Source organism: Euprymna scolopes, chromosome 43 (assembly GCF_053919585.1).
Source record: "Euprymna scolopes isolate OS-2025 chromosome 43, ASM5391958v1, whole genome shotgun sequence".
In the NCBI taxonomy this organism is placed as follows: domain Eukaryota; kingdom Metazoa; phylum Mollusca; class Cephalopoda; order Sepiida; family Sepiolidae; genus Euprymna; species Euprymna scolopes.
This window is the reverse complement of record NC_136524.1, coordinates 29,452,929-29,476,630: the sequence shown is the minus strand read 5'-3', so window position 1 is coordinate 29,476,630 and position 23,702 is coordinate 29,452,929. Positions and strand designations below refer to the sequence as shown.

Genomic DNA, 23,702 nt, shown 5'->3' with positions numbered 1-23,702 from the left:
TTTTTACAAATATTTTAATATAATATAGAATTGGCTAAACAACTGCAAAATAGCAAAATTGACAGCAATTTCAAAATATATGACTAAATACATTTTTATGTATCACTGGTGAATATCGCTTTTAGCACGTCTTTACAATTTTTTTTTTTTTTTAATATGGGAACACATATATAACATTATGCTGTTGCCATAGCCCTATTCACAATTGAAGTTAGAGAGAAAAAAGGTTCATTCTCCTCCTCAAATTCTCCAGTAGTTGTGACAGAAAAATCCCTAATTTCCAAAGGGAATGTTAGTCATTTTAATCCACATATTTATTGTACAAGAAAAATATTAGGCAGCAGACAAATAACTCACCGTTCACATTGGAAATGTCAACGTTCATATGTTTTCGGGGTGTTGCTTAGTGAAGTAGGTCCCACAGACGAGCCTCGTTCTGAAAAATCTGAACAGTTAGATCACGTGACATGTGACACCGGTGCTTCTGCCATTATTGACCCTTTGAATGATGGATATAGAAAGCATAAGCCAATAGTAATAAACGTTCGAAATTTCTTTGAATTTTTCTTTAATTCTTTTTTTTTTTTCTGGCTTATCTTGCTTTTATATTTCATTTCTCCATTTCGTTTTTAGTAAAAAAAATGCTTCTCCACATTAAAAACCGACCTTGTGTCTAACTCTGCCCTCATGGGGAGGCGAGTAAATAGGAATTTATTTATATAGCGTTTGAAAAACGTTTTCCGACCCCAATAAAAGCATTACAATACATTTAAACCCTGAAGAATTTCCGCCATGCGCCCTTGTTGTTCGAAGTTAACAACTAGCCCCTACTTGTGTTTCAAACTTTTTTTAAAAAAGCGCTTTAAAATAGTAAAAACACTAAAGCCTTTTCCGTTTGTCTTTTTTTTTTTTAAGGGGGCTTGAGGTGCGCCTATTATCCCAAAGAACCATCTATGTAAGCACTTTGCAATATTTTTCAATAATTATTTACAAAAAAATTTTCATTTTTTTTTTTTTACAATCAATTATTTAAAATTAAAAAATTATTTTCTAAAATATTTTGTTTATATATGCTTACATTTTGTTTTTAAGTAAAATTAAGAAATTAATTAAAAAATTTTTTTTTAATTATTATTAGATTTTCACCCCAAACAAGGCACACTGCCACTTTGGTGTAGGGGGGGGGTACTATCAGGGGCAACGACTACTGGGGCACTATGTTAGGATTTGGGCAGTAACATGTTGGTTCACATTATACTTGAACTTCTGCATGTCAGTACAGTTGAGGAAGCAGGGACCTGGAATGGAATTCCAGAGTCTAGCGGTTCTGGGGAAGAAACTACTGGAGTAGAAAGATCTTTTACATCTAGGGATCTCTACTGTGTGGGGGTGGGATTTAGCTGCCTGTCAGGTTTGTCGAGGATGCCTATGTCATGGGGGCACAAGTGTCTGCAGTTCACCAGAGCATTCACCATTAAAATACTTGTAGAACAGGCAGAGGGATGCAACGTTTCATCGATGGGACAGAGGCACATCCTGTACCCAAGGCCCAGTTTTCACTGGTCGTTGACGCATCGGGAACAGCTGTAGGTGCAGTGTTGCAACAGCAGCACCAACAACAGTTACAACCTCTCGCATACTTTTCACGACAGCTAAAACCGGCTGAACAACGTTACAGCACGTTTGGCCTGGAACTTCTGGCAATGTACCTCACAGTGAAACACTTCCAACATTCACTCGAGGGTCGGCAATTTACAATCTATACTGACCACCGTCCACTGACATACGCACTGCGTGCTAAGCCGGACAAGTATTCTCCACGTGGAACACGCCATTTGGACTTTGTTTCGCAATTTACTAGCGATATCTGGCATATTACGGGTGAACAGAACGCAGCAGCAGACACATTGTCTTGCCTGCCCATTAATGCTCTGTCCTCACCATCGGATATCGATTTGCAACAGATGGCCTTAGATCAGCCAAGTCTGGACACGTTGGATCCATCGTCACCTAAATTTGCGACTTGCAAATTCGTATACCTGCCCGTGCCTACTTCTGACATGCAGATCATCTGTGACACCTCAATGGATTCACCTAGACCATTCGTTCCAACGACCCATCGTAGAGTTGTTTTTGAAACTCTACACAACCTGGCACACCCCGGATGCAAAGCTACAGTGAAGCTGATTACAGCTAGATTTTTCTGGCCTAACATGAGGTGTGATATCACTGCTTGGTCACGTTCCTGTGTATCCTGCCAAAAGTCAAAGGTGCACAAGCATATCCGCGCACCCCTCGGAACATTCAGCACCCCAGACGCTCGGTTTAGCCATGTTCACATTGACTTGGTTGGACCAGGGCCAGTCAGTCAGGGATTTACTTATCTCCTGACCTGCATAGACCGTTTCACACGGTGGCCTGAGGCCATCCCCCTTAGTGACATTTCGGCTGAATCTGTAGCGCGAGTCTTTAATCAGGCTGGATATCGTGTTATGGAGTTCCCACTACAATCACTACTGATCGTGGTGCACAATTCAAATCCCACCTATTCCGGGAACTGTCCAAGATCCTCGGGATCACTCGCATTCGGACAACAAGCTATCACCCTGCTTCTAACGGAATGATAGAACGCTTCCATCGCCAATTGAAAGCAACATTACGCACTTACCCCGACCAACAGCGATGGAGCGAGTACATACCGGTCGTCCTTCTTGGCTGTCGGGCATCAATCAAGGAGGATCTGGGATATTTGGCAGCCGAACTGGTCTATGGAGCACCTCTATCGTTGCCAGGTCAGATGCTGACCCCGATAGAGGATATAACAACTGACACAGCTCTGTATGTCAACAGACTACGAGCTTATCTCAGTAAGCTACCGCCGATGCACTCTAGGAAACAGACCATTGAATCTTCGGTTCCGAAGGACATATCGACATGGACTCACATGTTACTTAGAAAGGACGCAGTAAAAGTCCCCCTAACTCCACCTTACACTGGCCCTTATCGCATGCTTTCATGCACTGACAAAACGTTGATCTTAGACATTAGTGGTAAAAAAGAGACAGTATCGGTAGATAGGGTAAAAAGAGCCTTTCTGGACACATTAACACCTGAGCCACACATTCCTCCAACATACACACAGCATCATCATATACCTGAGGTAAATGTTCCACGTGAGAACAATTATGTGACCACTACACGTAGTGGTCGACGGGTACATTGGCTGAAGAGACTATGCAAAACTGTGTATTTCTATTGAGAAAGAACATTTTTTCTCTCCTTTCCAAAAAAAAGAACATTTTTTTTTCTTCTCTCCTTCACCAAAAAAAAAAAAAAAAATTTTTTTCAAAAAAATACTCAAATAAATTTACATTTCTATTGTATTCTTCTTCTTACTATTTGTTATGCTACTTTTTTCTCTGTCGGCTTTCAGCCTAAGCAGAGGGTTATGTAGCAGATGCAAATAGACCTCTTTCTTCTTGCACATATTCCTCCCTGATTGAGTGATGTGGCCATACACTGGCCAATCAGAGGAGTAGCGCATGAATATTTTTAACCCCCAAGGACCTGACAGCTTCCGGTCCTGAGAAGAAAAAAGCTCTCTCGTACTCCACTAGCTTTTGAAGGGACTTGACCTTTCGCTCCTCTGCTCCTACTAGGTATCAGATGACAGTCACCGGCTGTAACTACCTAGTAAGCAGTGAAGTCCCGAACCTTCCTTCCTCCCTTCTTTTCCTCCTTCGAGTTTAATGCCTTTTAAAATAAACCTTTTCCTTGTTAAGTTTAAGAAGTGGTTTGTTGTTTGTTCGGAAAATTGTGTTAAATTATTTTATTAGGGAGTGCCTTAAAAGCACCAAATATTAATCCCTAAATTTCTTGCTTACTTAGATTTTTAATGCATTTTAAGTAAAAACGCTATAACGGTCTTACGTGTAATGTCAAAATTAATGAAAATTCAAAAAATTATGAAAAATGATCGAGTAGAAATATAATTACAAAAAAAGAAATAATAATATTTATCGCATCCTTCAGATTTAACAATTTAGTATTTTGCGTTCAATTCCGTATAACAAATTGACTTATCTCCCTTGTCTTCAATTCACTTTTGCGATTTCGGTGCTTATGCAATATAATGGAACTTCGAACAAATACATATGTGCTTAAGTGTCATGTCAGAATTGGTATAAATTGCAAAATTTACAAAATATGATCTAGTAGAAAAATAACTACAAGTAAAATTGGAATTTATCGAATTATCGAGTGTTATCGTATGTTTTAATGCAAAAGAGTTGTATGACAAACTGACTTATCTCCCTTCGCCATTGGAAAAAAAAAATAGAAAAATGTCTAATCGCTAGTGCCTCTGATTGTTTTTGTGAAAAATTGATCTAGCACATTTTCTACTGGGTCATTTTTCGGAATTTTTTTTTAGGATTTATGTTAATTTCAACATGACAGATGAGCTCAAAATTCGTAAATATTCCATTATTCTACATTTTCAAATTAGAAAATGGAAGATCGATAATAATGTTTTTACGTTTCTTTTTTATTTTTGTATAAAAAAAAATAGTTTTAGCAGATTTTCTGCTTGATCATGTTTCGTAATTTTTGACTAGTTTCAACTTGACATGTAATTAATTACATAATAGTGTTTTGGGGTTTGTGTTACTATACACATAGATTCGAAAATGGTCAAAAATCAAATATTTAACAAATAAATGTTATCAAAGGCAAGATAAGTTATTTTTCTACCTAACTGGATAATTCTTCTAGTGTTTTTATTTAATGTAACATGTTTATTCAGCTCGAAAAATATACAGTGTACTGATGTATTGGAAAATTTAAAATGGCGCCCGACTTTCTTGAACACGGTAGGGAAAACGAGTTAAAAATACAAAAAATACAAAATGCTGTTAAAAATCCACCGATTATATGTCAGCATATGTCACAGTAACATCTATTGAGCGAGTTTCTAACAGTATTTTGTATATTTTTTATTTTTAATTCATTTTCCCAAACTTACCATGTTAAGCAGAGAGTCGGGTGACATTTTAAATTTTCTAATACATCGGTAAACACTGTATGTTTTTCGAGCTGAATAAACATGTAACATTAAATAAAAACACAAAAAAATTATCCAGTTAGGTAGAAAAGTAACTTGTCTTTGATAACATTTATTTGTTATATATTTGTTTTTTGACAACTTTTTCGAATCTATGTGTATAGTAATACAAACCTGTTTTTTACTTAAAATCCTTTTCTTATTTATTTATTTCAGATATCCAATTATAATTAGATATGTAATATCTAAGGAGAATAGAAAGTGAACTTTGAGTTTACTTTCTGTAACTTCAAAACTCTTGCTTCCCTTATTTTGTCCTTTAGTCCTCACATTCCGTGAGCGATGTTTCTGGCAAAGAAGGAAGAATTGCTGTTTTCTAGGTCGAAATCTGTCAACACTTACTGTTGACGAGTCCAGTTTCACCTATATTAACAAACAATATGGATAGTACAAGGTGAGACAATAAAATTGTGGCCCTAGAAAAGACAACATGATTCCATTTCCGTTTGATGAAAACCAGTTTTCTTTTTTAGTTGCAGACTATCTACTAGTTGGCCAGTTGTGTACAAATCCAAAGAGAGATAGGAGCCTTCTATCATGTCTAAAAATGATACAATGTTCAATGAGTGAGATTAGAGATGCGCCGCTGTACAACCCATGCTCTCTACTGATCCAAGTTATGACAACAGGACCATTGCCAGTACAATCAAAATGCTAATTCGGACAGTTTAACACTTGAGGGCACAGCTCAACAAAGTTTCCAGCCACGGTTATGGTTTTTAGTGTGGTTTAAGTGAGGGCCACATCATGCCACCTCACATGTTCAAAGTCGGCTTGAAAGTCAACACCAAAGTCTATGTAGATGTGCTCAAGAGTGTGGTGATCTCCTGGTGCAGTCAGGTGGATGCTGGCAGACCCTAGTGGCTTCCAGGCCTTGATAAGTGGTGACCACCGTGTAAAAAAAAAAAAAAAAAAAAAAAAGCAGCAGGACTCAGCGCTGGCAGAGACCCAAGCTTAGCTTCAGAAGGAGTGCTACATCTTTGTATCCTTCTCTCACTGCCCCACCTACTCTCCCAACCTGAACCCACTGGACTATTTCATTTGATCATAAATTGAAAACATCACCAACATAACCTCCCTCAACACCAAAGCCAGCCAGATCGCCACCATCTGCAGAGTATTTGCTGAGCTCCCGCCAGCGCTTTTGGAAAAGGTATGCTCCCAGTTCCGGACTCATATCGAGGTGGTGATCGAGGCTGAAAGCGGCTACATTGAATAGATGTCAGCTCTACTGCATAATCAAGTTACCTGAATTGATTTTTTCAATAAAAAGTTTTAAAATAAAGCTGTAGTGTTGTTTTCTTTAGGGGGACAAATTTATCGTTCCACCCTATGGAATATGGATTTTTTTTTTTTTTAATAATCATAGGACATAAGTCAAAAGGCAATGCAACTTTTATTGTCTTAATCAGACAGTAAACTAACATGAAATATTCTCCAAATATTTTGGACAAAATCAATCTGCAATTCTATTCTATTCAGCAACTCCAACGCAATCAAAATAATACTACTTGTTGCACATATTGCGACATACTGCCATCATTCATAACTAGGGCTATGACAACAGCATATTCTTTTCATTGTTTTTACTCTCAAGTATATATCCGACACAGTTAGACACAATCAACCGAGGATCACATCACTCTACATAAAATCATATAAGATATCAATGGATATATACCTGAGAATCAAAACAAAGAAAAGAATATTATATTGTCATAGCCCTATTCATAATTGAAGAAGTTGGAGAGAAAAAAAAGATTCATTCTCCTCCTCAAATTCTGCAGTAGTTGTGAAAGAAGAATCCCTAATTTCCAAACAGAATAAATGTTTTAGAGAATGGACTTGTTTGATTCTGTCCCTTAATACACAAGCTGAATGAACCCGGCGATCATTCCTGCAATTAAGATGAATCACCTTACTGAGACTAAAAAAGGGCCTTGATTTGTTTGGTGTTTTAATCGAAACAATCTCTCACACAGATAATTTTTCTGGGCAATGATTTATCATATCTGAATCAGCTTCTCTTGACGATAGGAGATAGTCTTTTTGCTACATTTTTCTGACCTTTTGACACGGTTCTCTCTTAACGGGAGTGAATCCAATTGTTCAATTCTACGGGGTTAGTGTCTGGACATAAATTACCACCCTCATGATTATTTATAAACGAACATGGAATATATATCATGTTTGTAAGAAATGATTATTTTACTTTTTTTTTTTTTTTTTTACATAGGCATCACCACTTATCAAGGACCAGAGACCACTCGAGGATGAGGGTTAAGAGTGTACAGTAGTCAATTGGACAATATAGTAATCATTAGTAATGGAAATTCGGTAAATTTGTTAACTGAAGTGGAACGGCTCATCAAGAACTTGTTTATGTTGGACTTGAAGACAACCAGATTGTAGTCAGCTGGAAAGCAGGAAAACGGAAGACAATTCCACAACCGTGCAGTTCTAAGAAAGAAGCTTTGTTCATTTAGGCTTAGACACAGATAAAGAATGGGGGGAATTATTGATAGTGTTTACAGCTAGACGAGTGTTTCTTGTGAAAGTTTGGCGAGGGGGTGCCATAGATTGAAGCTCAGTCGAACACTTTCCATGAAAATAACGATAAAGCAAAGACAAACTTGCAACATCTCTTCTGTGAGATAGAGGTTGCAGCAAAGAAAAAAGGACATCTCCCACGAGGCTACAAAGTATATTTTGAACTCTATCAAGGGGTTAAGATATCAATTCCCCTATCCGATGTTGTAATATATGTGAGCAGTTGGTCAATTAACCGTTCTTTGTACATCAGAGAGAATAGTTAGGAAATCAAAGTAATCTACCTTTTTCCTTCTTATGAGCTTTTTAAGCATTGCTTGACGATTTCAATCATTCTTACCCAGGCCCCCCCCTCCTCCATGCCAAAGAGAATATGGAAGAATGGTCCTTTGAGAGATAAATGTTGATCTAAATTTCTAAATTCGTCAGAGATAAAAACTTCAGACAACAACATACCGGAGGCTAAAAAAGATTTGGTGTTGGTGGGTATCCCAAATAAATTAGCAAACCTAATGAAGGTCAACAAGAATAATCGAGTTCTCTGGTTTGACACTAACTCCAAGTGGACAGCACGCAGACTCGTGCATGCAAACAACAAAATATACGGTACTTGTACAGTTTAATCAAGACGTTAAAAAATGAAAATATCAAAAAAAGTTTGAATTGTACGTATCCGTTATGGAATGAAGTTCTCTGGAAAAAAAAAAAAAAATTCACTTAATTTCATCAAGTAGTTTCTGTTTTACAGCGAAAAAAACAATTTATGATACTGAGCAAAAGGTCCGATTTTTAGGAAGAAAAGCTAGTATTAAAGATGGGGAGAGAGTGTCAGCGCTTTAAACTGAGTTATCTCCCCGTGGCGTTTCTAAAATCCAAACAAAAATTTTAAAAATTCCAAGATATCTGCCGTAAACGCACTCTCATAAAAACGTGTTTTTCCGCTGTAAAAAAAAAAAAAAAAAAAAAAAAAAAATACTCAATCAAATTAAGTGAATTTTTTTTTTTTTCGGAGATCTTCGGTTCAAAACGGATACATAAAATATAACCTTTTTCTTTTTTTTTTTATATTCTCATTTTTAATGTCTTGATTAAACTTTATAAGTACCAGATACACATTTTTGAATCTTCATCATTAGTCTTTATCCAAAAATGTCCAGTAAAATCAACACCAACTTGCTGGAAAGGGCAAAATAAAATTCACTCTTTGAATAGGCAACTGAGAACCTATAAAAGCCTGAAAGGATAAAGAATTTATTGTTCTTTACAAAAATACAAAAGAATACTGCTATGTGGAGATAGGTAACCAACCCGGAACATTCTACATAACGAGTCATCGGATTTCACCGGACCCTTGTAAAACAGACTTCCCCCCTGAACATTAACACGCTGTATTTGTCTCTATGTAAATACGTAAATAAACTTCTCTTTCAGTATTCAAACCACAGTGTATATTTATTTATTCCTTTCACGGAATAATTTATCTTTGATTGTCCGAATAATAGGCCACCTTAGGACATATCAAATACCTTTTACTGACTGCCTTCCTTGAGGAATGCAAAATTCCTATCAACCTTAATTTAGCCAGTGTTGAACTTGTTCCAAAATAGCAAAAATTCAAGTGTGTTTTTTTGATCATAAGTTCAGTCAAATGATGTTTTCTCAGCAGAACAGGATGCTTGACCTGGTATGGATGAGCATCAGAATTCTGAATCCTGCCAGTAGGTCGTAACAAGCCTTGACTGTCAATAAACAGTCCAAGGGCAGTAACTCTAGGCGAAATATTTTTTCCAGGCGGTTTGTTCAGATATTGTAATTCACAGGGGGGGTTCCTCTCTCTGCAATAATGAAAGGAGCACTAATTTTGCTTTATTAACAGTATAAGTTTGTTGATGTTTCAGCTTATCAACAAACAACAAGAACATCTCCAGAACACTGATCCCCTTTGTTAATAATAAGAAGACTGAAACATGGAAAGGTAAAATATTTGTGCTTGTTGGAGAAAGATCAGTAAACATGCAGGAAACAATATTTTTATTTGTGACATTAAGACATGATAATGGGGGGGGGGGCAATCAGCCAACCGATATCGGACCAATGTAACTAATCAGGACCATATATCGATAGATCATAAACCTGCATGAATTTAGTAGAGAAAAGACCAGCGCTTCTACACAATTAGGACAAAATTTTGTAATCGATAAATGGTTGGTTGGTTGGTTGGTTTTACGGCATATCAACCCTTTTTAGGTTATTTAATGCTGATCCAAAGATCTTGAAGAAAATTTTTTTAATAGAATATATTTGTTATTTCTAAGTTGGTTTCTATTCAACCCATAGTTGGGACTAACAGGTACTACCACTCCGGGTCAGAGTAGACCTGGGAGCAATGGCAATTAAAGGGTGGCTCCACACTCCCCAAAGCCCGCAAGCTAAGGCCTCACCACTGGATATAGTTTAACGTCATATCCAGGACCTCGATAAATGGAGTTTTCAGGTAAAAAAAACTTTGGTTTCTACTGATTTTTTTTTTTGTCAATTCTAATAAGTTACAATGCTAGCTTTCAAATTATGCAGTCAAAATTATCTGAATATTACTGAATTATTAAAAAAAAAAAACAATTTTAATCGTGTTAGCAGGTGAAAATTTGCGGCCATCTTGTTTAAATCGAAACGGAAAATTACTTCCCTTTCAAACTCTCCTGTGTCTTAGGATCGTTTTCATCAAATTTTATTTTTTAAATTTTCTTTAACAAATAATTTTCTACTTTATCAATTTTCGTAATTTTTGGATATAATCATCTTAAAAATACGAGGAATACATAGATACTAGTGATGGGATGATTCCAATATATTTCCCAATTCTGATACAATTACCGATTCCGATCCTTTACAAAGCTCTAAATATTTAACTATAAAGTTATTATTTTGTCAGAATTATAGTAAAAATGTATTAAATGTGCATATATTTTCTCGAAACGTAAGCAAAAAACACACTTGCGATTGTGATCTATAGCTTTTAGCTTTACTGGTAGTTTAAAATCAATAAATATTTATTATTTTATTATTACTACCAGCAGTGGAAGATTTTGCTTCAAATAAAATCAAATAAAAGACAGATAAACAAAGGAATCGTTTTTGACATCGGAAAATAGGCACACATTTTTTTCGATTTCAATACCGATTCCACCAACTGTTTCAATTTTTCAAATTCCTGATTCTGATTCCAATTAATCGTCCCAACACTAGTAGATGTCATTTTCATATGAAATTCAGTATTACAACTTCTGAAATGTTGTCCTAATAGTGTAGAAGCGCTAAAGGACCTCTAGTAAGGAAATCAGCAGGGTTTTCCAAAGGAACATATTTGAATCAAGGTGAGATTCCAAGATCTCCTTTGATTACCACCAACATATACTTTATTTGGTTTTCAACAAAAAGATTTCCCTTCAGTCCCTTTTCCATTCAGAACCCAAGATCAAACCACTTGGGCAACGGAGACGATATACAATAACTGGATATCAACTGGCTTCAAGCTGGGATTAATCTTATGGGTAAGATAAATTGCCATAAGTTCCAAGGTAGGAAGAGCCTTCTTTTTAGAGGGGGTGGATTGGGGGCTAATTTAGCATTTGCAAAGATTAGAAGATATTCAGTCCCTTGGTTCGTATACAGTGAAAATCCATATACATCCTTGGAAGCATCACAAAAGCACAGAAATTTTGTAGAAATGTTTTCCTACAAGGTCCTAGGAAACTCAGTTTCACTCAAAACATTCGATTCCTTGGCAAGAGTCTGCCAAATGGTTTTAAAATTTTCTGGGATTTTTTTTTTATCACAGGACAAGTTATTTTTCCTAAGTTCACTAATTAGGAATTTCCCCTTGAATGGTAACTGGAAGAAGCAGAGATAAAGGATTGTAAATTTTTTAAATCTGAGATAGGATGCCACGCTTAGTGCAGATATTAAAGTGTCAAGCACTGTAGGTGTAAATCTAACAGAATCTCTTTGCAGAGAATAAAAATACTTAGTTAATAATATTTAGTTAATAATATTTAGTCAAAAATGAAGACAAAGAAAGGAAGTCTCATTTTAACATGTAATAAACAACCTTTATTTGTCATTTTCGTTAGTAGCATTAGTATAAGAGTGTACAAGAGAGAAACGGGTTAGTAGGTTGAAGGGTTCTTGTGTGAAGATGGAATTAATATCATGCCGGCTGGTTGAAGTAGAGAACAGTTCAGTTACGTTTACATGTGTTTATAGCTAGTAGTCGTTGGTATGAAGGAAGCCTGTTAAAAGAGAAAGAAAGGGCAAAGTTTTCAATGTATTAATGTGTTGGCATGCAAGAGTGTGAGTTGTATGTTCTTTAGCATGACAAAGAATGTTCGTTTGGGTACAGCACGTGGAAATAAATGGTAGTTAGAAGAGAGCCACTGTTAGCTTGTAGTACTCACGTTCGGCCGAGGGTCAGGATCAAAGAGAGTTAATGGTTTCAGATTTTGCCATTTATATACTCTGTCACGTGATTGAGAGCTGGCTTGTGATTGGATAATCTATCACACACTGTCTGATACATGAAATTGAAAGAATCAAAATCGTTACTAGCTGTGACCATATTGCTGACATAAAAACCATTGCAGAGAACAGAGGACAATACACCATAACTGTACTGTTTTGCATGAAATTTGAGAATATAACTCAGAAGAAAAAGGACTTGCATTGAAGACAAATATGATAATATTTTACCTGAAAGCGTGTAAGTGTTCACCCACCTTAAAAAAAAACAAAAAAAGAAAACGATTTTTATCTTTATCAGTCCTCAGTCGGTCGGACTTGCAATAAAAAGCCTTTTTACAATTTCCCAAGAGCACATAATCGTTTTTTCTGAAGATCAACAATAGATCCATTAACTTGGCTGTCAAATTGATACCCAAGTAAGCAGAATTATTTAAGGAAGCATCCCACCCTGCTGTTTGAAGAAAGAGTTAAAAACTGGACGGATCTTAGTCGAAAAAAATGTCCGTACCTTCCTTAATGACTGGCCTATGGGGAACACGACAATAATTGTCAAACTCTCGCAGACTTAGCATTTACATAATCCGACTTCTCAAAAGTTTACAATTATAAAAGAAAATTCAACTCTATAAAGATGAAAAAAAGAAAACCTTAACTAAAATTTTTAAATAGAAAAATAAAATAGAAACAGCTGATTACCATGTAGCTGTTTCGGAGATATATATATATATATTGTTTACAGAAAGTTTTTAGATGAGACAAGTCATTAGTACCGTCGGTTTCAAACCCGATAATTAGGACCATTTTAGATACCCATATCAAGCTTTCTTCAGCCAACACTCAGATTGGCTGAAGAAAGCTTGATATGGGTATCTAAAACGGTTCTAATTATCGAGTTTGAAACCGATGGTACCAATGACTTGTCTCATCTAAAAACTTTCTGTAAACAAAATATATATACACTCTTATTTATGGATTTTTCTTATAATTGAGCACTCTGCTGGATTTCTTTTTCCAAAAAAAAAAAACCTAATTATATATATATATATATATATATATATATATATATATATATATATAGTGGAGATGATAATTAATAAAAACTGAAGAAAGTGCTCAATACTGTTGTAGAGCAAATATGCGTTTTATTTTTTATTACTGTATCTTTCTGTTAAGTTAAATTATTGTTTCGGCTACACGGCCGTTTTTTGTTTTTTTTTGGCCGTCTGTAGCGTCCTCAGACTTTTACAGAAAATCTTTTGTAAAAGTCTGAGGATGCTACAGACGGCCAAAAAAACGGCCGTGTAGCTGAAACAATAATGTAACTTAACAGAAAGATACGGTAATAAAAAATAAAACGTATATATATATATATATATATATATATGGCGCTCGTACATGTGAACAAGTATTCTTTAACTCCTTACCTTACATGAAGTGGCTTCATACCTTGTCTGGAGTGATCTCAATTAACAAAAATGCATAAGCACCAAATGATCACTCATAACGAAAATAACAACATAAAACTATTTTAATGTCGAAACAGATGTTTTTCTTGTGATTTTCCATGGCCGTGATACTTATAAGTTGCCCAGAACATGCACTACACTCTGTTCCTAAGCAAAAGCAAGTTGATCGTCGACAATATTGAATTTTCTCGCTCATATGCCGTTGCCCTATTTCAAATTCTTAACTATGGACCGCTATCTCTTGTAGTACCAAACGGTCATAAACATCGGTTTAAATGCAACTTATACTGTTTCAGACCGATATAAACGATTGCATACTAAAAATAATTAGTTGCTGTCACGAATTTAACCTAAATGATGATAATAATAATAATAATAATAATAATAATACCAACAAGCGAAGCATGCATGGTCCCCTGTGCGTGCACAGTGAACGAGGCATAAAAAATTACTAAGTTCAGCATCCCCCCCCATTTAGCCCCACAAGTCCGCAGGGGACATAAAATCCTGGTGAAAATGAATAAACGGTGCAATTTTAGGCCTTAACATATGTAAATTTGAATTCTGCACCATGCAAAAAAAAAAAAAAAAAAAAAAAAAAAAAGAAATGATTAAGTTCATCATTTGCTCCTCCCACCTTTAGCCCCAAAAGTCCCCAAGGCCTTAACATATTTAAATTGGAGTTCAGCAGCACCATGCAAAACTGCTAAATAGACATACACAGAAAATTTTACACAAATATGGTAAAATAGTCCCAAAAATGGAGTGTTTTTATTAGCCCTAAAAGAGCCCCTGAGGCAGACTCAAGAGTTATCGCGAAGTATAGACAAACAAAATTATACAGAAATTAGTTAGTTACAATTTTTCAGAAAGTTTTAGACAAATCCAAGGCATCATTTTTTTTTTTTTTAATAACCACAAAGGTGTCGATTTCAGCCATTTTAACTTTAAAGGCACCCCTAGGGGGGACAACCGGAGTTTTCCCGGTAAATCCGTTCGGTTACTTTTTTTACTCATATCATGTTTAATATTTGTGCAAAATTTCAAAAAATTCCAAGGCATAGTTATTGAGTAAAATGCGGACAGACGAACGGACGAACGGACAAGGGTGAATTTACAGATCCACCCTCCTTTTGTCGGAGGGGAGGGGGGGGGAACAACAACAACACCGTTTTACCCAGAATTTTAATATGCAGATGCGTGTTTCACACACACACACACACACACACACACACACACACACACACACACAAACTACTTCATTTAATCAGATACGAAGATATATATGCGTAAATTTTCAGTATTTACTTCAACAGTGCTCAATACATACGTTGAGCTAGGTTTATGCTACACATAATATTCCGCGTTTCATTCAATTTTACGCTCGTAGGCGATTGAAATGCGGAATATTCTGTGTAGCTTAATTGCCATATATATTTTCATAACTTACTACTACTACTACCACACACACACACACACACACACACACACACACACACGTTTCTTTAAACCCCTTCAAACTTAAAAAAATATCCTTTGTTGGAAAATTATTCTGTCAGTAAGTCAATTAATTTTCTTCATCAATGAATCGTTTTACTGACATGAACCGATTGTACCGATGTTTTTAAAGGGATCAGTTGTTTTTGTTTACCATAGAAACACTGTTTTGGGGATTTAAAAGCAAAACGGTCCGTCCCGTCACCGAATGAAAATGTCATATTCCAAAAATGATATTAATTGATCAAGTAGTTATTTCAACGACAAAAAAATATCATTTGCTTACGCTTCTAGGTGACTAATAGTAAATTGTATCCATTACAAGGCTGATTTTGATCTCGGTAGTTCGAATTAAGTTGTTTCCATCTTGTTTATAAAACATGATGGATTAAAATACAAACTCGTTACTCATAAAATTTTAACTTTTTTAGTTAAAAAAAACAACAAAAAAAACTACTCGATCAATTTACGTGATTTTTGCATTCGCCCGTTGATGGGTAATTTTTTTTTTTTTTTTAATGTATTTTTGCTTTTTGATCAGGTTAACTTTTGAACAAGTATGGGTACTGGTCGCGATTAGAGTTCCCTGCCGAACACCCTAAAAAAACACTGACTTCTCCCTACGCATGAGCAAAGGACATGTTAAACGATCATGAATTTTTATCGACTTTGTTTTACTGTTTATGAATATTGAAATAAAAGACATTACTACATATTTATTAATAATATCTCACTTTTAATCACTTTTATCGACTTTTTACTGTTTATGCGTCACTTTTATCGACTTTTTCTTTTCTTTTTTAATAGCATTTTCTTAAAATGAATATTAAAATAATTTCCCAACTTTTTTCATTTCTATGTGTTTTTAGTTTTGTGTTGAATGAAACTTTTTTTTTTTTTTTTCATTACAACAATAGTTATCGACCCCGGTTCTTTGGCTGACAAACGACATCTGACGGCGGTTCTTGACAAATTACCCGCATTCGCTTCATGTTACTGACATGCAGAAGTGCCAATGGTGCCATAGGTGTTATTGTAAATTAACACTCTTAGCTAATTCCGTAAAATGAGATTCTACTTTTTTAGGCGAATTTGCATAATATCTCACTTTTATCGCCTTTGTTTTTAATCACTTTTATCGACTTTTTTTTTTTTTTTTTTTTACTGTTTTACTGTATGTGTCACTTTTATCGACTTTTTCTTTTCTTTTTTAAATAGCATTTTCTTTTTAAATGACGACGTTTTTACTATTTATGAATATTAAAAGAAAAATAATTACTAAACATTTATTAATAAAAAAAATGGGTGCTAGTGCACACTTATGATCCGCGCTATATTTTAAATCGTATTTCTAAGCTTAATTAAAGTTTAATGTTTTTTTATTCAATTGTAAGGTTAAAGTAGAGAATAGGTACAAAACACCCTCCCCATGTTAAGAATGGCTTTTTAAATAATAACGTTATTTCAGCACGGATCAATAAGTGCACTAGTACAATATAAAAAAAAAGTGACACATAAACAGTAAAACGTAGTCATTTAAAAAAGAAAATGCTATTTAAAAAAGAAAAGAAAAAGTCGATAAAAGTGACACATAAACAGTAAAAAAAAAAGTCGATAAAAGTGAGATATTATTAATAAATGTGTAGTAATTTCTTTTATTTCAATATTCATAACCAGTAAAACAAAGTCGATAAAAATTCATGATCGTTTAGTTACTATGGCAACTAAAACATGTCCTTTGCTCATGCGTAGGGAGAAGTCAGTGTGTTTTTTTTTAGGGTGTTCGGCAGGGAACGCTAATCGCGACCAGTACCCAAGTATGAAATAATTAAATATCAAAAAGAGAACAGTTGGTCATTTGTCTATTTTCGAATTATTTTATGGTTTTCAGTAATCAAGTATTACCGAATATATGTCAACCTATGTCACGGTAATATATATTGAGCGAATTTCTAACAGTATTTTGTCTAGTTTATTATTTATAACACCTTTTCTCGAACTTACCGTGTTTAAGAGAGAGTCGGCCGCCATTTTTATTTGTCCAATATCGGTAAACACTGCATGTTTTTCGAGCTGAATAAACATGTTACATTGAATAAAAACACAAAAAATATATCCAGTTTGGTAGAAAAGTAACTTATCTTGCCTTTGATAACATTTATTTGTTATATATTTGTTTTTTGACAACTTTTTCGAATCTATGTGTACAGTAATACAAACCCCTCGTTTTTAGAGTCGAATAAACATGTTACATCAAATAAAAAACACTAAAAACTTATTCAGTTAGATAGAAAAGTAACACCCTGCCTTTGATAACATTTATTTGTTATATAATTGTTTTGTTGACAGCTTTTTCGTCTGCGTATAGTAATAATACAAATCGGTACTTGTACAGTTTAGTTAAGACTAGGGTTGGATCAAATACTGACTTTTAACAATTGAAATACAAATACAAATACTTTCGTTTAGGTTACCAGAAATACAAATACAAATACTTTTATTCCTAAGTCTAAAAATACAAATACAAATACTTTTATTCCTCAATCTCAAAATACAAATAAAAATAAAATAACTGATTTAAACAAAAACAAATATAAGTACTTTTTTTTTTTTCAAAGTAATAAAGAAATCTGAAAATATGCAAAATAAAAAGAAGAAAAAGAAAAGAAATATTTCCTTTTGGTCAAGATCAAAGTGTAGTATCTGTTCTTCACACCTCCATTTCTTGTTCTCTTTCGGTGGAGGATCAGTCCTTCACGACCGAGACAATTTTTTTTTTATTTTTGTATCTTTTCTCCGTGTTAAAAAACGACCCTGGTGTTTAACTCTGTCCCGTGGGGAGGCATTGTAAATAGGTACATTACATTCTATATCATGTCCTCATTGCATTTTATTATCATTAGAGCTCTGAAAGTTTCCTTCTCTCTCTCTCAAATATAAATATAAATACAAAATACTATTTTCCTGGATGCCATAATACAAATTACTTTTTCTTGTGATGTTAAAATACAAATACAAATAAAATTACAATAAAATTGTATGTAAATACAATTGAAATACAAATACAATTGTATTTGATCCAACCCTAGTCAAGACATCGAAAAAAAAAAGTTTAAATTGTATGTATCCGTTATGGGAAGAAGTTCTCCGAAAAAAAAATTTCACTTAATTTCATCAAGTAGTTTTTTTTTTGTTGTTTTTTTTTTTTTGTTTTTTTTACAGCGAAAAAACAATTTGTTATGACACCGAGCAAAATATTCGATTTTTAGGAAGAAAAGCTAGTATTAAAGATGGGAAGGGGTGTCAGCGCTTTAACTGGAGTTATCTTCCTTTGCCATTTCTAAAATTCAAACAAATATTTTTTTCATTCAAGATAGCTGCCTTCAATGCACTCTCATAAAAACGTGTTTTTCCGCTGTAAAAAAAAAAAAAAAAAAAAAAAAAAACTACTTGATGAAATTAAGTGAAAAAAATTTTTCGGAGAACTTCGTTCCATAACGGATACATACAATTTAAAGTTTTTTCGGTATTTTCATTTTTTTAATGTCTTGACTAAACTGTACAAGTACCTTAAAATTTTCCCTGAAAAAGATTTTATGTGAACCTTAACAATACTCTGTGGTTCTCGGTGATGATATGTGTCGCAGGTTCTGAAGGCCATCCTCCCGGGCGTAACCTCTTCCTTCGATATCGCCTTCAATGGAAAATGCCGATGATAATGCGTCGCGACCATGCAGAAAGTGCCCCCTTTGACAAAGTGGTGGGCTGGTGGGGGTGCTGAATCTTCACCACCCACCCTTCCAGTGTGTGTGTGTGTGTGTGTGTGTGTGTTTGTAGGTGCGAGAAGGATAAATATATCCTATTATTATTATTATTATCATCATCATCATCCTATTATTATTATTATCATCATCATCATCATCTGTAAAAGCATATTAACAGAGCGTTTCTTTCTTTTTTAACAAAGTTAACTTTCGATTATTCAGCCTTCTGTTTTCAGTTTCAATCTTTAGTGTTATTTTCGAGTTCGACAAGATACACCTGAATAAGGTTGGGGGTTACATCGGCCGAAACGTTGCGAGAAAAACACTCGAGATGTGAACAGAACAGTAGTCTGAATAATACAAATCATACGAATTTTATCGTACTTGTGCACTTGTGCAGTAGTTCACACGTTGTGCACTTATGTTACCATGCTGAAATAATAACGTTATTATTTAGAAAGCCATTCTTAGCATGAGGAGAGTGTTTTGTAATTATTCTGTACTTTCACCAAACATTTTTTTAAAGATAGCGTAAAACTTGAGTTCAGCTTGAAAATACTATTTGAAAAAAAAGAAAAAAAAAAAGTGTGCAAACATCCAACTTATCAATATCTCAAAAATTCAAAAACTTTTATAATTAACTTAATTTTAATGCTACCACCCACCCACACACACACACACACACACTCACTCTCTCTCTCACACACACACACACACACACGCGTGCTCGAGAAGCGAAAACGTGTTTAGTACTTTTTTTCTTTTTTTTTTTTTTGCCAATGAAATAAAAATGATATACTTTCCTGAACAATATATTTTATATCTAAAAAATATATATATTTAAATAAACAAATTAAATAAATAAAGTAGTAAAAACTAACCCGCGCTTCCCCCGGCAGCAAACTGTATCGCACCCAACAAAACAGGATTGGGGTCCTTCTTGGGTGACATTTTTTCTGTGCAGTAAGATGTCATTTTGGTTTAGTTCTCTCTCTCTCTCTCTCTCTCTCTCTCTCTCTCTCTCTCTTTATATATCACTCTCAAAGCAAAGCAAAAAAAAAAGTACTTTACGTCTATCTATATCTATCGTTACATACATGCTGCTACTACTAATACTACTAATGATAATAATATAATCACTGATAACTGATTCTCTCTCTGCTGGAACTGTTCTTACTATTACGAAAACTTAAAACTAGTTTAACGCTAACAGCAACCTCATATTTACAATACTATACAATACTGCATTGTCAATACAATACAATACAATACAATATACGGTAAAAAGGAAGATACCCAATATTATACATATACATTATACTATACACCTGAGATTACAGTCTCTCAATACACATCATCTCTAGAAGCGAAGCGAGAAATTCCTCCAATGTTTGTCTAATCTGGCTTTGAAGGTATTATTGAGCGATTCTGCAGATAACACTTCTTCCGGCAGCTGGTTTTACGCGTTCACCACCGCACGTTGGGAGAATAACCCAGCTGTCCCCTTTCCGGATCCTACAATCTTGTTTCAAAGGAAGCATATTGAGAAAGTCCATGTTGTATTCCCCATGCAGATATTTGAAGACTTGGATGGTATCCCCTCTCATTCAACAGAACACCAGAGTTGAAAGATAGTTGCTTAAGTCGCTATTCGTAGGACAGATCACACAGATCAGGGACCAATTTCGTAGCCTATACAAAAATTAAATAGTAAACTGGTTAGTCTGGTCTTTGTTGAGATATGTTGTTTCCTGTCAACTGAGGTATGTCTCTGGTTATGTGCAATTCTAGGAGGTCCACCTTCTCAGGTGGTTGCCTCCAGCTTTTTGGGGGAGGGGGTCAATTTATTGCTTACTGCCTGACCAGGGATTGCTGGCAGGGCTGCCCAGGCAAGTTTTAATAGGTCAGAGTGCTTCATCTTTAGGAGCACTGGCTTCCGACCTTGTGTCACGTCTTCGTGCGATGGGAAGGAAGTAAATAATAACTCTGGTTAGATCACAGTGTACAAGAGTCTTTTCTTCTTTTTTTTTACATGGAGTTCACCAACTTCACCACTTATCAAGGCCCAATGGCCACTCGAGGGTAAGGGATAGTGTAGTAATAGTATTGGAGAATTAAAGTAAGGCTTCCTATTTTTCTTTAACTCAAAAACTAAAAGGTTGAAGAGCTACGAAGACGGGAGTGGTACCATTATGACAAATTTATTTTTCTACATAGTTACCACCATTCTTCAATGTTCTTTTGCCAGCCTCTTTTGATACTACGGTTGTAAGAGTCCGGCGCATGCTTTGCCACTCACAACTCTGTCACCACTCTGAAATCGATGAAACCATCTCCTAATTGTTTTAACATCAACTGCATTGGCTTTGTAAATATTCAACACACACCGATGAATGTTGATCAGTTTGCTATGGAAGAATTCAATGACACATCTCTGCTTTTAATTCACGTGGGGATAGAGGTCATGTTACAACATGACAGGAGTCTCACACCATCAGTATTTGCAACAGAAGTCATGAATGCATACGTTCAGTCAGCAAAACAATCCCCTCTGACCAGTGATGTGCAGAGAACGTTTTTCAGGGCAGATAGTCAAGTGAAAAAAAAAAAATGGCAAAACTATAGTAATGATATGGCACAGGCTTATTATACACTCCTCTGAAAAGGGCACTTTTAAAACAGGAGTAAAGGGGCAGGTACTTGGGCATCCATAGCATCCCCCTCCCTCTCTCTGCACGTCTCTACCTCTGATCCATTCGGGTGGAATAAAATTAATGAGGAATTACTTGTGGAACCTGCATTTAAGTAGACACTGCATTTAAGTAGATACTTGCCAGCCTCTATTTAGTTCGCCCTGCTCATCAGGGACAGAATTAGACACACAATCGGGTTTTAATGTGAAGAAAATCCAGTTTTCCAAAAGGGTAGATTCTGGTTTAGGACAATACTAAAAATTGCCTCAGTCTATAAGCATTTCTTTATTAACCGACAGAAAAGATCGAGCATGGTATGAGAACAGATACTGTATTTTGAAATATTTATTTGCAAAAAAAAAAAAAAAAATATTAAAAAAAGAAAAGGTATTTAAAACATTACCCAAATTAAATACAAGGCCATCAAAGGTGTGGGAAGAATGGGTGTCCTTGCTTTGTTTATCTCCCTCTTTTGGAAGGAAGATGTGACACAAGGTTGGGGAAAGGCAGCGCCCTAGAGAAAGAGCACTCTAACTTGCAAAATATACCTCGGCAGCTCCGTCAGCATTCCCCGGTGGGGGTGCTTCAGGTGATTAGCAATAAACTAATGCCTTCTCAAAGGCTGAGAAAGCAAAGGCCGAGAAGGTGGACCTTATATAACTGTACAGGACTATACACATCAGACGACGGAGAAATAGCCATCTTAACAATGGCCTCTTGGTCTAACGTGATAACAATGTCCATCCTACTCTTAACTAGAATCATCTAATTCACCACAATACCACATTTACACCAGGGAGTTGCCCATATTTACTTGCCTCCCCACGAGGGCAGGGTTTGCATAAAATCTAAAATGTGGAGGAAATCTAGATCCCTCAAAAGAGGGACTCTGTATTGGGACAAAAAGTAAAAATCACCCTAGTCTAGAAAGATTTCTCTTTTACTGAATGAGGATAGAAATGATGAAGCGTAGCATCAGAACAGATACTTCACTTTGAAACTTTGCCAGGCAAAGCGATTCTGTTAAATACCAAATTATTCTCCCTGCATCTTAGCTTGCAAAGTAATGGCTTCAATGCAAGGATGTAGAGCAGGGGCGACAGTGGGCAGCCCTGACACATCGACCAGGACATAGTGAAAGCTTTTGAATGCTTTCCGTTAACTTGTACCAGTGCTATCGGCACACTGCATGAACTTTTACTCACCCCCTCATCCAGTAACAATGAAATAGCAATGTCCCTAAATCACTTTGAGGAGTGTATTTTATCAGTAGATATATAACATTTACATATTAACCCAGTAACATTAACTACGCATGTGGGGTTGCAGAAATACCTGGATTAGGACCCAGGCGTGGGGAAAACCCTCTCGGTGCTGATGGACCCGTAGATCTTCCCAGATCATCCGTCTAGGAGAAGGAAAACTCTGAAGCTAAACCTAAGGGGGGAGGGAGGCCTCTCCAGTCTTGGATGACAGCCTTCCTAGAGCTGATGACTCAAACAAATTACCGGTCTGCAAACCTAAACTGCTTACGGAGAAGATAGGCACTGCCTATCGCCCAGCTTCCATACTCCTTCTTTGCCTATTACCCAAGCGTAGAGATCAAATCACAGGGATTCGACAGAAACACTCAGTCGTCGATTTTGTTTCCTGACTAAGGCAATGAACGCCATTTTCTCCACTCTCGACACATCCCATCCCTCTAAACTGGGCACTTGGGAGTGCTTGAATGCCATAATGCCAGTACAGGTAGATTGGGTTGACCATCGTCTGATGGGTTGAGGGTACCGGATTGACAGTTCCTGGCTGCTGTTTCCGACTGATAGTACAGGTGCCCTAACTCTTTGGTAGCACTTACAGCGGTTGCTCCATCAACAGTTAAATATTGGGATGTTTACAGTGCCATGCCGCGCATGGAAAGGGACCCTGCACTCATCCCGGTAAGCATTCCTGAGGCCACAATCCTAGTAGATGGAGGGTTAGCTGATGGTCTACTTGTATTACATGTCTAGTATTCTGCATAACCACTTGTTCAGCATCCCTTACCTAAACTGAAACTCTTAAAAAAAGAATGAGGACAGTACAATCTAAA

The 23,702-nt window shown here is 35.7% G+C and overlaps 1 protein-coding gene and 1 long non-coding RNA gene across 4 annotated transcripts in view; one reads left to right on the top strand and one right to left on the bottom strand.

Moving 5' to 3' along the window:
- LOC145268262 (mitochondrial 2-oxodicarboxylate carrier-like) overlaps nucleotides 1-19,952 on the bottom strand; it is a 107,222-nt gene extending 87,270 nt beyond the window's left edge. Inside the window, exon 1 of one of the 3 annotated variants that reach the window (XM_080123615.1) lies at nucleotides 19,799-19,952. In XM_080123615.1, coding sequence (XP_079979741.1) covers nucleotides 19,799-19,892 — 94 coding nt within the window. In that variant the 5' untranslated portion in view covers nucleotides 19,893-19,952. Of the gene's footprint in view, nucleotides 1-357; nucleotides 505-13,614; nucleotides 13,909-19,798 lie in introns of those variants that run through there. The other 2 variants (XM_080123617.1, XM_080123616.1) reach the window with 2 other exon arrangements.
- LOC145268408 (uncharacterized) lies at nucleotides 4,118-6,407 on the top strand. The gene is made up of 2 exons (XR_013864892.1): nucleotides 4,118-4,473; nucleotides 5,596-6,407. It is a non-coding gene; the product is annotated as an uncharacterized LOC145268408 (long non-coding RNA).
- Nucleotides 19,953-23,702: the final 3,750 nt, after the last annotated feature.